The sequence below is a fragment of the Arachis stenosperma genome, chromosome 10, assembly GCF_014773155.1.
Source record: "Arachis stenosperma cultivar V10309 chromosome 10, arast.V10309.gnm1.PFL2, whole genome shotgun sequence".
NCBI lineage: Eukaryota > Viridiplantae > Streptophyta > Magnoliopsida > Fabales > Fabaceae > Arachis > Arachis stenosperma.
In genome coordinates, this window is record NC_080386.1 from 128,662,308 (window position 1) to 128,680,172 (window position 17,865).

At 27.7% G+C, this 17,865-nt stretch overlaps 2 protein-coding genes across 2 annotated transcripts; both read left to right on the forward strand.

Moving 5' to 3' along the window:
• Positions 1-1,216: 1,216 nt before the first annotated feature.
• On the forward strand, positions 1,217-2,124 carry LOC130954819 (NDR1/HIN1-like protein 3). The gene has a single exon (XM_057881593.1). The coding sequence runs from the start codon at positions 1,233-1,235 to the stop codon at positions 1,911-1,913; it is 681 nt and encodes a 226-aa protein (XP_057737576.1). The 5' UTR covers positions 1,217-1,232; the 3' UTR covers positions 1,914-2,124.
• An 11,970-nt stretch (positions 2,125-14,094) lies between these two features.
• On the forward strand, positions 14,095-14,990 carry LOC130954586 (NDR1/HIN1-like protein 10). Its single transcript, XM_057881345.1, has one exon. It carries the CDS (start codon positions 14,181-14,183, stop codon positions 14,874-14,876), a length of 696 nt encoding a protein of 231 aa, XP_057737328.1. The 5' UTR covers positions 14,095-14,180; the 3' UTR covers positions 14,877-14,990.
• Positions 14,991-17,865: the final 2,875 nt, after the last annotated feature.

Consider the following 17,865-nt stretch of genomic DNA (forward strand, 5'->3'; position numbering starts at 1 on the left):
ACGTGAGTTTTCACCGTTAACTAAATCCTTAAAAAAAGGGCCAATTCTCTTGTGTCTTTTAAAATCATATTGAAATTATGAAATCAGGTCTTGATATACAATTCGGGAAGAAGTTGTCAGCAATATGAGATTCACTAGCGTATGTATATGTTAGGTAATTAATTTTGAACATTATAAATAAAAGAAGAAAAAAAACACATACACACTTAGGGTTTGTTAATTTGTTTGAATATTGAAAAGAAAATGGAAGAAAAGAAAATAAGAAGAAAGAAAATAAGAGGAAAGAAAATAGAAAAAAATTGAATTATTTATGTGTTATTTAGATGAATAGAAAATAGATGAAAAGAAAATAAAGAGAAAATTCTTTTTTATTTGGATGAAAAGAAATGTAAAAAGAAAGAAAATCATAACAGTATAAAATTACATTAATACCCTTATCATAAAATAAAGTATAAATATTTTTATTTATTCATGTTTTATTATATTTTATAAATATTATAAAATATCATAATTTTATATATTTGATTTAAATTATTTATCTAATACATATAATATTTAAATATAAAATTTTATTATAATAATATATTAAAACTAAATTTATATTAATATTTGTTAATAATAATATAACTAAAGGTAGTATTGAAAATAGAAAAATATAGGACTTTTCTTCTTTTTTTTGTTTGTGATGGAAAAAATTTTTTTTAGTGAGACTCACACAAAAATTTTCTTTCCTTCTTATTTTTCTTCGTAATCAAACAAAGAAAAATATTATTCTCCATCTATTTTCCTTTCATCCAATTTTCTTTCCACCTATTTTATATCAAACCAAACATAGTGCTAGGGTCGGAAAACAAATCAGCACTAGAAATATAAACATTAAGTTTTTAATTTTTGATCTTTCTGGTTGAGGCTTGTACAATGGTTGAATACGGGCCTGGCTAACACAGACTTTGAGCTTCAGTAGGCCCAATTACTGAAATCAGTATTGTATGCTAGCCCAGAATACTGCAATTTCCCAATGCAAGGGGTAGCCACCAATGTTGAAAAGAATTACTAAATATGGAATGTTCTTGCCGCCTTGGTTGTTTGGGACCGCAGAGAGAGAGAGAGAGAGAGAATGAAGTCACCACTCAACAATCTACATCAAAGTCAATACAAACCACTTAAGCACACGCATTCGTAATCGCGTCAATCACTGTATATATACCAATCAATCTCCATTCAAGATAAGCATGGCTGAAAATAAGCAACCAACAAACTTGAACGGAGCCTACTATGGCCCCGCCATCCCCCCACGGCCGGCGGAACGAAGAAGAAGCTGCTGCTGCTGCTGCCTCTTCAGCGTCATCTGGAAGCTTCTACTTGTGCTCATCATTCTCGCTGTCATCGCAGTCTTGGTATTCTGGGTGATTGTTCAACCGCGCATATTCAAGTTTTACGTGAACCATGCAGAGATAACACAATTCGACTACAACACCAACACCACCCAACTCCGCTACAACATGGTCCTCAACTTCACCGCCCACAACCCCAACAAGAAACTCGGCATCTACTACGATCAAGTGCTGGCCAAAGCCTTCTACCAGGACACCCAGTTCGCCTCCGCCAACGTCATCACTTTCATGAACTCCTTCAGGCAAGACAAGAAGGGAACCAACCCTATGAGCGGTGTTTTCTCTGGTCAACAATTGATTTTCCTCGATTATAGCCAGTACTCGCAGGTCACTGATGATAAGAACCGTAGGAGTTTTGACATCTACGTCAAGCTCTACTTTCAGATCAGGTTCAGGCTTGGGGATCTCATTTCTGCCACCTACAAGCCCAGAGTCAAGTGTGATCTCAAGGTTCCATTTACAAACGCCACCAAAGCTTTCACTTTTTTTAAGACCACCAAATGCGATATTCATTTCTAGCCAGTAACTAATTAAACTTCAACCAAAAAATACTTATTTGGTCCTTGGAGTTATATGAATCTCAATTTAGCCCTTAAAATTTTAATTTAATTTTTTAAAATTTTAATTGCCTAAATTACTAAAACATGTATCTTTTGTCAAGCAATCGGAATTTGCCTCCCTAACCCATGTATACATTACTTTTAAAATGACCCATAATTATTATTAAGCACATGTTTTTCTATATGTCACCTTAATTAAGGAAAAGTTTAAAAATTAATAACTTTATTAAATTTTGACCAGTAAAAGAAAAATAAATAATTTTAAATTATTGGATAAAATCTTACATCATTAAAATCATTATTAATAACTACTTAATAGCTATAAATCATAAAAGTTATTCTAACACTCCTCCCTTAATTAATTATTTGAATTGGCTAAAGGTCTTCCATATCTCATAGCAACTTGCATTATATATGTCCTATGTTTTTGACATCATCCTGACGGTATCCGGATATCAAGCGTAAGATACTATATTAGAACAATAATGTTAGGAAACCAATTCTTTATAAGCCAAAAATCAGTCAAATGCCTTTAGATAAATCTAAAACCTCTACATAGATGGTATTTATGTTAGGCATTAGAATATTTATTCTACGTATTAGAATGTTTCTTTTTCATACTAAATAGATGTTCTTTTATATATTTTTTAAATAATTTACTGTAACCGTAGAGAGAAAGTGGATTCCGTAGAGATTTCACCGTGATTCTAGTCAATAATACTTCAACGTATCTCTTCACACTTCACTACTAGAAATACGGGTATTACCAACGGGAAAATACCCACTAATGAAAAATAGTGGCAAATTATATGATCGTGGTAATCACTTGCAACGTCTTGTATCTCCGTGACTAAATTTTGTGGATTTTTTTGACGGTTTTGTTTGTTCGTAGCTAACTTGAGATGACTTTCCTCATTTACCACAGACCTAATGATCACCGTAACGAATTCAAACGATTTTCACTTCAAAATTTCGCCTTTAATTTGGCGTTTTCCTCAGTTCCTTTCAAAATATTTTTATGCAGTTTATACTTTTTCTCAATTTTTATGCAGGCTTTTCTAATTCTCCAATTGTTGGTTTTTTCTCCATTCTTCCTTTCTAGTGCTGCCGCTGAAAAATTATACTCTGTCATATCTCCGAATTTTTTTTATTTACTACTAATTATGCGCTGATTTGGTTAAGATTTAAAAATAATTTTTTTGTGTGGTTGTATTATTCATTACTTTATAAAAATCATATTGTAATATAATAAAAAAAACTAATTCATATACATACAATTTTACTATTTATATTTTTTAGTTGTCACCTTTTTTTTATTCGTACTCTTTTTGGCCAAATATAGTTTCAGTGTTCAATTCTACATTATGCATTAATTTAGAGACTTTAGTAATGAAATAAAATAATTCAATTAAAAATAAATATTAAAATTATAAAAAGAGTATGAAAAGAGTACAAAAAAAGTACATATTTATCTTTAATAAAATAATTCTAGCTAATTCTAAAAAATAAAAAATATTAACTATGATTGATTGGAATAATAACTAATTTGATTACTCACTATTAATTTAGTGCAATATTAATGAACAAAGTTCTAACTCTTAAAATTCAGAATATTAGTTTTATAACTACATTTTATTATTCTATCTATTTATTAACATTTTATTAATTTAATAAAAAAATAAAATAAAATAAACTTTATGAAAATTCATTTTTTAACTATGTACAAAATTTTTATTCTTTTTTAATCCAAAGGTATCAAATTTTTAAGTTTTAAGTTTATTTATTTTAATTTTTATTGATGCCATTTTTTTAAATCTAACGGGTCAAAATTCTAAATTCTAATTTGTATGTAAAATTTTTAAAATATAATTTAAAGTTATAAAATTTACAATTTAATATTTTTATTAAAATTAAATTTTATTCTAAATTAAAAACGATAGTTACTTCACTAAACAAAATTCAAATTAACATTGATAATAAGATAAATAAAATTTTTAGCAGTAATGTTAAATGTAACTTTTATTTAGTAGCCCACTCACCCAGTTTTTACGATAACTTCCTCACACTATTCTTTTTTCCCAAATTCCCTATTGGTTAGCTCCTGTAATTGATTCAAGTTTGATAACATGCAGCCAACCCCTCTCGCTAATAATATTCTCTTCAGTTTTTTCAAATCCGTAATTTCTTAGCTCCTGCACTAAGCCAACTAACCTTCAGAGTAAATCCATTATGCTCAATCCGTTCCTGTTTAAGTTTTGAATACGATCGTATTAGACATTTTGTGAAAGAGAAGGGACCATAATTTACAGTTCGTACCGTCAGTTCGAGTCGCCGAATCGGCGGAATCCGATTCTACTGCAAATTGCGAAGAAGACTTGAAGGAACCCTAGGTTGCTTCATTGCACCTCCTTCACCGTCATTCTCTCTGGAGGTAGTGCTCTGAAATTTTGCCTCTCTAAAATACTGGTCGATTTAAATTTTCTCTTCTTATTGTTGGTGGAGATGAGTGCATTGTCTTGGATTTGCATGTTTTATTCATTTATCCTTTTGATGGTATAAAGAATAAATTTTTGGTATAAAGTATAATTTAAATGCATAAATATAATTATCTACTAATGTGATTAATTATATTCCTAATTAACTTTAGTTTTCTTTTATATGCTGAAATTCTTAAAATCAACATTATTTTGGTAATGCTCATAGCCATAGCAAGGTAGCAAACAAGAGTTATTATTTATATTTTTTATCATTTCTTGTGTTTCTTACTTTTGAGTCTAACTTTTTTTTTTACATGAGTGTTATTTTGTGATCATAACAATGTTAATCAGTGTAGATCAAACTATCTCAATGAGAGAGATTTTAGTTTGATGTATCAAGAAGAAGGAAGTTCCAAGAATGGTAAGAAGCATTCTATACGTTGATCAATAGAAATGAGGTGGCAGTAAAAAAAACCTTCTTAAAAAATTGTAAGAATACTTTATTTGATTTGCTTTCTTTCAACCTTTCTTTTATTATAGCACTAGACAGTAGTTGAGACTGTTGATTCTTTCAATTATTAAAGCGAAGTTGTTGTTGTGTGATTGAAATTTGAAATTATTTAATAGAGAATAAGAAAAGAGAATTTATAATTGAAGTGGAGGCTATAGATCATGTTAGACATAAACATCTTATGTGCCTGCTTGGAGGGAGTTAACAGGTATTTATTTTTAGCAAAGTAAATCATTTTAAGTTATTATCTATGCTCTCACAAGTCCTGAGTACATAGTATCTGTTTCTTTGTATTATCAATAGCATTTTTATTTGTTTTTGTTTCAATATTTAAGCTACTAATGGATGAATATGTGAACAATGGTAACTTAGAGTAATGGATGCATGTTGCCGTGTAATAAGGGGGGACACTTACCTGGTAGATCCGCATGTTCGATATGCTCGATAGTTACTTGGTAAGATCAACTTTCTACTCTAAAATATTGATCTTGATAATTGCTAACACATTTCTATTTTTATTTTTAAACTCTGTCTCTAAATGGTTTTGATTGCAATCTGATATTTTACTTACTTACATGAAGCAATTGAATTGAAAATTATTTACCAGGATATAAGTCTAGTAATATATAATATATTGATTGATGAGGAGTTTAATGATATGTTTTATGTTGTGAAAATGAAAACTCAGCTTTATTGGGTATGCATTTTTATTTTTTATTTTTTACATTAAACTATTATTTTAAATAATGTCTTGGAACATTTTTTTTCATGAATTAAGAGATAACACAATCTTATTTGAATGTTTTCGCAGGTACTCCAATGAAGACGTTAGATATCTAATAATGATGCATTCTGATACTTGATTTTGTAATAGTTTAAATTCATTTAGTTCAGGATATTTGCTTTTCAACATTATTACTTAAATTTCATATTTTTATTAATAAGAATTCTACTTATATGGATATGGCTAATTTTTTTTTATTTTATACGATATAATTTTGTACTAAGTAGCATCTTTATTATATATACTAGCGGCTCAACAGGCACTATCGTGCCTGTTCAGCCGCTTTTCTATTGTTTTTTTTTAAATTAAAATTTATTTTTTGCTAATATATTATTTATTTTTTAAATTTATTAGATAAATATTTTTTTATTATTTTAATATTAACATGACTTTATTTATATAATATTTTATTAAAATTAAAACTATTATAAAATTTTTTTAAAATATTAAATTATAAAAACACACAATAAAGAGGTATATATATATATATAGTTCAAAAAATAATGATAATAATATTATTCTGATTCAAAAAAATTATATATAAATCAAAATACATATTAGTTATTTACAAAAGATAATTTTTACTTAAATATCACAGATATTTATATTTGTGTTCATATTTTTTAAGTGGTAGGCCAAAATATGAATCTGAAGAGGTCTTCATTTACTTATAAGTAATGAAAAAAAAAGAAGAAATGAGAATGTTTATTTTTTTTATTTTTAAATATCAAACTATAAGAATAATTAATAACAAAATAGGAGAATATAAAAATTGTGTACTTGAAAAAAATCTTCGTAGTTCATCGTACATATCCTTATTAATAACTTTTTGAGTCTTGAACAACTATCAGATTTATTTACTACAAAAATAACTATATAAACACTTCAAGATTATTCAATTAAATTGATTCCTTAATATAGTAGGGACAAATTCAATTAATTCAATTAATTATAGATTTGATAAAATAATTTAAAAATTAAAAAATATATTTAAAAATAAATATAAAAATTTTATAAGTTATTTAACTTTTAGACGTTCAAAAATTATAAATTTAAATTAAATAAGATATTAAAAAATTTATTATGTTGTTATTATGTGTAATAAAATTAAGATAAATATTTATAAAGTAATTATTTATAAATATTATAAAGTTTATTTATTTATTTTTTTAACGGTATTTAATTTGAAGCAAATATAAAAATTTATATTTAAAGTATTTTTTTATTTTTATTAATAATTCTAATAAATAAAAAATATTTTATTTTTTAATTTTATATTCATAATTATAATAGATAAAAAATATTTTATTTTTTAAATTTTATATTCAATTTATTAAATTATCTTTAATTTTAAGATTTTTTTTTGAATTATTAATGTATACTTTTATTATATCTTCTTATTGTACCACACACTATTATTTTCTCTTACTATTATTTCTATTGCACACTATTATTGCTTTATTCTCCTTTCTCATTTTCTTCTTCTCCTCACACCTTCTCTTCACCCGATCGTAATTAATTATCACCAAGTACTATTATCGCAACTTTCAATCTTGTTTATCACTTTGATCTATAATCATTTATTATGTTAATTTTATGAGTCGTTGAAGTGTTGTTAAAAGAATTGATTTTTATGTCTTTTGAATATTTAAATGTATAAAAACAATAGTTTTTTCTTGATGTGAATTTTAAGTTGTCTTATTATTCTATTAAAAATATGTACCCACATAAAACATTCAAAATTTTTGCTCAAATTATCAAAATTTGATGTCAGTAATCCTTAAAAAATAATTTTAAAATATATTATTTTAACTAATATAATAAAAATAGTACATTATTGTAAGTTTTTAACTAATAATTATAAAATTAAGTTGTAATTTAATATAGGCCCTTAGAATAAAAGACTGTCATTACTTCTTACATTTGACTACTATTATATAAATTGTACGTTTGTTTTATTGTGTAAATTAATTAAACTATATTTTATTATTTTATTTTGCATGTTTTGAAATAATGCGATCCTACTATAAGGATGATATTAATTTTCATAATCTAATACGAACCTTCTTACTATTTTGTTTGTCACTTAAATACTATCCATAAAAAATAGTTAGTTAAAGTGAAACACTGTATAAAGAGAGTAAAAAAATTTTTTTTTTTGAATTAAAAGTTCTAATATATTTCTTAATCATCACTTGATATAACTCATATTTAATAGGTTAAAAAATTCTCTCTCTCTCTTATATTCTTAACTTCTTCTATAATAAATTTTTTACATTATCTAATACATAAAATGTCACATCCTTACATTTATCTTAAAAGTTAAAAGTAAATTATATTAGTATTTTTTAATAAAATTAAAATAAAAAGATAAAAAGCTACCGAAAAGAATAATATTAAGTTTGAGTTCATCACTTGATATAACTCATATTTAATAGGTTAAAAAATTCTCTCTCTCTCTCTTATATTCTTAACTTCTTCTATAATAAATTTTTTACATTATCTAATACATAAAATGTCACATCTTTACATTTATCTTAAAAGTTAAAAGTAAATTATATTAGTATTTTTTAATAAAATTAAAATAAAAAGATAAAAAGCTACCGAAAAGAATAATATTAAGTTTGAGTTATGCTATGTGTACACCAAAGTCCGCCACCAGTATAAAATACATGCTAGAATACAAATACACATTGAAAATAAATTAAACTACACATGTATTTATTATACACAAATACATTGGTGGCTGATTTTGGTGTACAAATAGTATTATTGATTAAATTTTATGTTCTTTTGTACCAGAATATTATAATTTATTAGATTATTATATTATCTTTGTACTACAAAACAAAAAATAAAATTCTATATCTTCTTGCTGTTACTTATTTTATTTTATTTTTATTATAATTTATTATATTATTATATTATTTTTGTACTATATAACAAAAAGTGAAATTCTATATCTTCATGTTGTTACTTATTTTACTTTATATTGGCTATCTAAATTAGCTTGTATAATATTGTAAAGGTTGAAATTGTTAAAAAATATATAACAAAAAATTTAGATATTTATTGTGTTATCAGGTTATTTAAAAAAACTAATTCATAGGTGTTATTATCCTACCATATCTTTAATGTTATATGTCAATCTAATATTTAATAAAAAAATAATATTAACCGACATAAAACTGATTAAAATTAAAAAAATAATTAGCAAAATATCTATGAGAATTTTTTCACTTTACTATTGATAGATACATATATATTTTTTTTTGCATCTTTTATATGCCAATCAAATAATCAATACTATATGCCAAACAAATAATATTTAATTAATTAATTTTTTTTGAAAAATAAATTATTTATTTTAATTGAATTATAAACAAATTTTCATGTACTTAAATGTCAGAACTCTACATCGTTAATAGTTTAAGAAATAAACATATCAATATTTTTACAAATCATTGATAGTTGCAATTTTTTTCCGTCTTTTTATGCTAATCAAATAAGAATTTAATTTTGATGTGCTATTAATGTAAAATAGTTTTACACGTGCATCTAATCACCATCAAAATTAAACTCATCAAATAATCAGGACTATATGCCAAATAAATAATATTGTGAAATACAAAATAGTTAAATTTCTTGCTGTATAATTTATTTAATTTAATTTAAAAATAAATATTTATGTACTCAAATTTTAATTCCAATACTCTATATAATTAATAATTTAAAAAATTAAAAAAATAACATCATTAAATACAAAGCAGTTTAAAAAAATTGATATTTAACTAAAGGGTAAATATTGATGCACTTAAAATTTAAAAAAATATTTTACATAATTAATACTTTAAAAAATTTTAAAAATAATTTTATCCTGTACAAAACCATTTAAAAAATAAAAAAAATTAACAAAATAATTTATGAGAGTTCTTCGGTTCATTATTGATAGGTATATACATGTCAAAAAAATTTAAAAACAAATATCAGATAAAAAAATAATAATTTTTTTAAAATTAAATTGATGAAATAAAACTTTGGATGTGAAAGATAGATTAAAAATATATAAGAATTAATACAGTTTGATAAGTAAACTGAAGAAAAAGGAAAATGAAGGTGAAAGTTATGCGTGAAATTAATAACTGCAGTAAAACGGTATAAAATTTGCAATTGTAGTGAATGGAAGCGAGGAAAAAATGGAGGCGATACAATCACGATATTAAAGGAAGGAGAATGATGACAACAGTAATAATACAGAAAAGTGCACCTAATGGTGAGAGGAGAAGTACTAAAAATTGAATAATGAGATCAACTATTGGTATAAAGTACTCACATAAAGAATATACCCAAAATAAAACGATAAAATCGATAAAAAATTATTTATCATCCCTAATTATTTTTTTTCTCCTTTCATACATGGCATCCAAAATCAACATTTAGCATAGTCACTATCTAGTTCAGAAAATCACAGAAACTCATCCAAATAATTGTTACATACAGAGAAGCACATTCAGAATTGGAAAGAGAAATAAGAAAAATTGAAAACGGATAAAATTAATAAAAGGATAAATTATTGGAATAAAGAATTGAAGAACTTGCTCTCCTGTGTTTGGGCTACTCCTGTGTTTGTGGTACCTCCACTTATGTAGTTGTATTAGTTGATATGGCAATTTGTTTTCTTGTTGAATTATCTCCCAATAAGTTACACGTCTTCTAGTTAGGTGTTGATGTCTTTGTTCTTCTGTCATTTTCTGTCTTCTTCGCCTAACAGATTCTGTCCAAGTAGTTGATGTTGACGTGATTGTTGATTTCGTGATAGCGAGATGCAGAGAAGAAAAATGTTTGCGAGACCAAAATTGAAAGTGAAAGAGTAATTTAATTCTCTTGGGAGTTAAGTACGACTGAAGGTGGATCAGTTTTTTATTGAAAGTGGGTCAGTTTTTAAATTGAGTACATAGTGGTAGCAGTTTTTTTATTGGAAGTAAATCAGTTTTAAAATATGTCGTGGGGTTGAAAGTGAATTAGTTTGATACTCTGTCAATTCTTTTTTTGATAAAAAATAAAAAAATAGAGGACGTAGTAACAGTTTTATTATATTGAATTCAGTGTTTAATGAACATAAAAAAATAGGGGTAAAATAGAGAGAAGAAATTAGATATCAAATTTTTCTATTCCATTATACATTGGTATAATCCATTATATATTGATATAGATTTGATTAAGGAGTACTCTTCTGTATGTAATTTTTTTTAAATATAAAAAATAGACATAAAAAAAAATATATAAACCGTGTATTGTAATTTAATTAATTGGTATAGATTTAATTAAGAATACACATTTATATGTAATTTTTTTAAGATAAACAATAGACATCAGAAAAATATTTAAACCGTGTATTGTAATTTAATTCATTTTGTTATAGAATATCAATAAATTATGTTATTACTTGAAATAAAATAAATTAGTTTTAAACTTTGTCATGGGTAAAAACAATTTTTTAAAAAAAAAATAAAAAATTAAATACGTAGTTACAGTTTTTTTTTTTTTAATTAAAAGTGAAGTGGGTAAACCCTTCTTTTGAAAAAAAGAAAGAGGGTAAAATGGGAAGAAGGAATTGGATACCAAACTCCCATATCCCCATTATATATTGGTATATATATATATTTTTTTTAATTTATCTTTTATGATTAGCCACGGAAAAAATCATGGCTAAATAACCCACTAACATTAGCCACGGACAAAATTGTGGCAAAAAAACCCAGCCCGCCAATATTAGTCACGGACAAAATTGTAGCAAAATTATACTTGTTGATTATATTGTTGTCACTTAGCCGCGGTTTAGAGCGTGGCTAAAATAGTGAAAATCGTGGCTATTTAAATGTCTCTACGGGTCACAAAACCGTGGCTAACAGGCCAAAAACCGTGGCTAACTGAAAATGCGTCGCCCTTATTAGCCACGGATATCAATTCGTTGCTAACGCTTCATCGCCACGATTTTTCTTGATTTTAGTCACGGCTTTTTCCGTGGCTAATCACCGTGTTTCTGGTAGTGCTTGAATTTGGCATTAAAACTAATTAATAACAAATATTTTAATATATAAATAAATAAAATTAATTAAAATTATTATAAACACCTCTTGGTTCCATATACTTTTCCATATTGGAATATGGCTATGAAATTGATAACTAGTATAATAAGAAAAGAAAGAAAGTTCCTAATTAGTATTTTTATTAAAATTTGGTCATTACTTAATTAATAAAAAGGGTAATGTTAGGTAGACAAAAAAAGCCAGAACTTGTCTTATTTAGCATTCATTAATTTTCGTGACAATTAATGAATGCTAAATAAGACAAATTATGACCGTTTTTGGCTGATTTTCTTTAATTACCAAATATTTTTATAATAAAAAATATAAATAATTTTATATTATTAAATATAATTTCATATCATTAAAAATATTAATAATAGTCAATTAATAGTTACAAATCACACAATCTGTTAGTTGCTAACACTCTTTCAAATTTAATGATAAAGACCTATGACACACCGGACAAAAAAAGGAAATATTATTTGGTAAGGAAGAATCATTCATACCACTTCTTAGTCACCAAAAAAAAAATTCATACCACTTCTTGTTCATCAAGAACATGCGCAATGGCACGGGGTTGAAAGAACGACAACAGGCAAAGAAGATGATATTAAAATAAAAATAGCTTATTATTAAGGGTATTGACGACCTAAAGTTTTATAAATACCATTCAAATTTCTTATAAGTAAAATATTCTTTTTCTAGATTCACTAGAACATATTTAATGGCTTAGACAATCGGTAGCTGCTTAAAGAAATATTTAAAAAATTATTATATGTGGACATATCCGTCGTATTTCTTCATTAATATTTATGGGTCTATTCATCAGTCCATATGATTAGTATATTACAATAACAAAAATGTTTTTAAAATATATTTATTGTATATTTATTAAAATAGAAATTTGACAACTTTTATCCATTAATAATAATTTTAACATGTGATCTAAGCTTTGTTCTTTTGTTTTCCGTGGTACCTCATAGCTCAAAAATGTATGATAACAAAAAAATTAATGGAATAATGAATGTTTTAAACAATGATTAATAAATATTAAATAAGATAAATTTTAACTATTTTTTTTACTAATATAAATGTATTTAGCCATTCTTAATACTTATTTAAACGGATTAATAATTAAACTAATCAGTACACAAACCTAATTTGCTTACATGTGCTCTAAGCTAAATTCCTGTTATAATTCAATACTTTGAACTTACTTTTTGCGGAGAGATAGAGTACTAATATACTATGACTTATCACTTATATAGAGAGATCAGAAATAACGTTGATGTTATGAAATTTTAGTTATTAAAATGACAATAATGACTACTTAATAAGATTATTGTTGTAAGCTATGAATAAGCCTACAATTAAGATCCAGTATTAATTTATCATAATTAAAAGAGTCGATTTATAACACACCTTAAATAATTTATTAAGTGGAGTTATAACTCACCTTAAGCAACACGCCGTCACCCTAATATTACTAATTTTCTTAAAAAGATTCTTTAAATATTATTTGAATGAATCCTTTTAATACGATACATTGAAGTACAATGTATGTGAGCATTGTAATACTACAGTAAGAACTAATTACTACTATTTTGTGTTCCAAAAAATAAAAGACTAAATTTGCTTAATTATAATACATGTAATCAACCAAGTAATTAAAAAAGGAAATAAATATTTGGAATTTGGGTACGCAGCGAGTCTCTGGACTTAGGCCTAATTGTGCATTCAAGCTTCGATAATAATTAGGATCATATCGACCGCTAATCGCCTCTGTTTACTTCCTCTTCGATTAGGCACCATGCCAACCTGTCTTAATTAAACTGCGAGCTGCACCAAAACAACAGTCCGAGTCTCCCATCCACCTTAAAAAAGAAAAAACAAGCAGTATATTAAAGTGAATATTTTAACAAAGATTAAATGATAAATTATAAAATTTAATTTTAATATATTATAAAAATATTATTTTTATTTTTAATATAACTAAACAAATAAATTACACCTTTAAATAAAAAATATTTATAAAAAGATATTTTTCATATAAATCATTCAATTCATTACCTGGCGTGGAATTTTCTTCTAGAGTTGGTTCGTGGCGATTTCGGGAGAGATAGAAGAAGATATAGAGAAAAGAGAGAGAAACTCATTCAATTCAACAATGCTACATCCAAACATGCACCGGGTCAATTCAATCGACTCTTGATCCATTCCATTCATACGGAACCGCGTTAATCCCTTGTACAATTCTACTATATATACTCATTAATTATTCTCATCTATCTACCTCATCGTGCTTCTAACATTCATCAATAATCACACTTGTTCATTTCTATTTCTATCTCTTAATCAATTAAGCATGGCTGATAATAAGCAACCAAACTTGAACGGAGCCTACTACGGACCAGCCATTCCACCGGCTGAGCCGCCACGGCGCTACCGCCCTGACCGAAGCAGAAGAAGCTGCTTCTGCTGCCTATTCAGCGTCTTCTGGAAGATTCTTCTTGCGCTCATCGTGCTGGTCGTGATAGCAGGAGTCATATTCTACCTGGTGGTTCAGCCTCGCATATTCAAGTTCTACGTCAACGACGCAGAAATAACACAATTCGATTACAACACCAACACCACCCAACTCCGCTACAACATGGTGCTCAATTTCACCGCCCACAACCCCAACAAGAAGCTCAGCATCTACTACGACAAGGTTTTAGCCAAAGCCTTCTTCATGGACACGCAATTCGCCAGCGCCGACGTCATCACTTTCATGAACTCCTTTAGGCAATACAAGAAGCAGAGCAACGCCATGAGCGGTGTTTTCTCCGGACAGCAGAACATTTTTCTTGATTATAGCCGCTACTCACAGATCAGCGATGACAAGAACAGTAGGTCTTTTGATATCTACGTGAAGCTCTACTTCAGGATGAGGTTTAGGCTGGGTGATTTGATTACTCGCACTTACAAGCCCAAAGTGAAGTGTGACCTCAAGGTTCCATTCATCAATGGCACCAATGCTTTCACCTCCTTTACGCCCACCAAGTGCGATATTGATTTCTGATTCTCACCTTCACAATTTCTTGTTATTTTATTCATTCTTTATTTCACTTTCTTTGTATAATAATTATGCCTCATTCCATTTAATAAATAATAAAGTATGTTTTCATACTGCAAATCTGTGTCTTCTGCTCTTCTTCATCTTTTATTCCTTTCTTTGTGGGTTGATCGTGGTTATGATGTGGGTTTCAGGATTTATCTGTTAATTTAAATGAATATGAATTGTGTTGTATACTTATGAAAGATTGAAAGCTATGTGATATTTTTCGAATGTTTATAATACGGTGAACTCTACTATACTCTATCTAAAATAAAGGATAAATTACCCCGTGTGATATATTCAGTAATTATTGATGAATTATTCTTTTATCAGAATTTCAAGATTTAAGTTATCTTCCTTTTTTTTTATATTTCTTTTAAAATTTAATAACATTGTCATTTTCATCATCTCTACCAAATACACCTCTTTTCGAATTTAAAAAAAAAACTAATGCATTGGTGGAAACATATTAAACTATTATATTGTCACCAAAAATATTAAATTATTATTCAGATAACAATAAGACAAAATGGAATAAATATTTTAATATTCACATTCGCCTCAAATATTAATTAATTATTTTATTATTCATGCCATTAATTACCTATAAAAATTTTATTTATGGTGCAAATTCATATCTGCCATACAAACCTATACCTTCTTGCTTCTCTCTGAACGTAATATCTTCTAATATAAAAAAAGTCTTAGAAAGAAGAGAGCTGAAAAATTGATAGTTGTGCTCATTGAAATTGGAGATTGAAAATATAAAAACAAGTTTAAAATCCTAACTTAATTGATTGGAAATGGTTATTCGATTTGAAAGGAATTAGAATTTTAAAATTGGAGAAGAAGTGTATTTGACGGGGATGATGAAAATGACACTGTTATCAAGTATCAAGAGAAACATAGCGTCAATTGAAAAGAAAAGAAAAGATAACGTGAATCTTGAAACTCTGATAGAAAGATAATTATCAATAATCACTGTATATATTACAAGGGGTAATTTACCCTTTATTTTAGAGAGGGTACGGTAGAATTCACCTTATAGTATTGGTTATATTACGTATACACTAAAATTAGCCATCAAAATTAGTCGTCAATATAAAATATATATTAAAATATAAATACATATTGAAAATAAATTAAATCACACATGCTACTAGCTGATTTTAATAACTGATTTTAGTGTACAAATAACATTTTTGTTATAATATACGTAATCATTTTATTGTATTGGTCCATTTGTTTTCCTAGTTATTGCATTGTAAATAAAATTTAATTTTCATGATGGTGAAAGTAAAAATATTTTTTAAATTCAGTAATTTTACGTCTATAAAACAATTTGTTTATTCTGAGAGTTAGCTGAAACGATAATTTGGGCCTGAACGTGATGTCAAAATTTTGTAGGAGGCTGCGTCAAACTTATTCTGGTGCTGAGGTGCCACCATCCGAGTTCTTTGTAAGGAGGTGGAGGTGGTACCCGCAAGAGACTCCGATACTTAAATTAGTAAGGATTTTAGGCAGATTTTTGGTAGATTAGAACGTGAATATACCTGAGTAGTGTCAGTGTATTTATAGTAAAGTATAGTAGTTATACCTTTGTTGGTCGATAACTATTCATTTTATCTTGAGAGTTAGTTAGAATTTATCATTTTTTTACTTTTATCTGTCTTTTTTGTCTTTCGATTGCTTTGAGTACTTGTATTTGGTTGTTTTAGATGATACCATGAATTAGTGTTTTTGAAAGTTTGGACAGAGACTTTTGGTTTTCTTTTAACAATTACTACTTGTTTATTGCTGAAGATACTTTTAAAACTGTTTATTGTCTGGGATTATTGTTGTGGACTTTGGTTGTGTCTTGAAATTTCTTGAAAAATTGTTGTTGGTTGTTGTTGTGGACTATAATCATATTGTCCCTGAATGGTATTGCTGTTGCTAAGTCGGCTACCCTAAAGACACTCCAAGCCACTAGAGAAAATGTTGTGGCTCGTGGTATTCAACAAAAGAAAATCGGGAATACTTCTACCCGATCTACTCCCAAGACATCGAATTCGGGTACATCATCTTCAAAAAAGATTATACCTATCCCAGCAACTCGGCTAATTATTCTTGACTCTCTTTCGAAAAGTGTTAGGAGCCGTCCTTTTCCTTCTTCCTCTAAACCACTTCCGAAAAGACAAAAGATTGCCAAAAGGGTAGTATTTACAATAAGAGATTTGACGAGCTGGCTTGAAGTGAGAAAAACATTCTCCCTTATAGCCATATTAGCATGAACGACGTGGTTATCCAGAACCACCTTCAAGTCCGGCCTGAAGTGGAATTCGGACGGCAGGTGTGTGTGTGCTGCCTTGGCCAGGGAGTTAGAGAAAACTCCTATCAGAGCCACTCACAGCTCTCTGGTGGCTGCTTGAGCTAAAGTGGAGAGGCTGAAAGTGTAACACCCTACCACACAGAATCTTATGCTTAAGTCATACAACAGAGGTGGTGATGTATTACGACCTCTAAAACTAAAATTATACACATATTATAGTTGAAAAATGTATATATATCTAGGAGACTTTGAAGGAAGTTAAAACAAACGCATTAAAACAGAAAAGCGCAACACTCACGACAATAATAGTAGTAAACGAAACAAAATAAGAGTAAGCTAACTTACAAGATACAAATAGCAAAGGTCAAGACTCGGCTCACGAAGAATCGAAGATAAACCGGCCACGTCTTGAAGAGTGATCGTGCACTCTCCGAACGGCATGTGGAAGGTGTGCGTTTTTAGGCGCCACTGCTCGACGAAGGCACTGATAAGGGGCTCATCTAGACGGAATCATCTATCGTTCAATCTCGTCAGATAGTATAATCCGGCCATCTGCAAGTATGGAACGTACCGGTCATCGAGTCGCATGCCCTGCTGCCGCCGCATGCTCGAGATGCGTCACTGGGGCTGCACGTTACACGG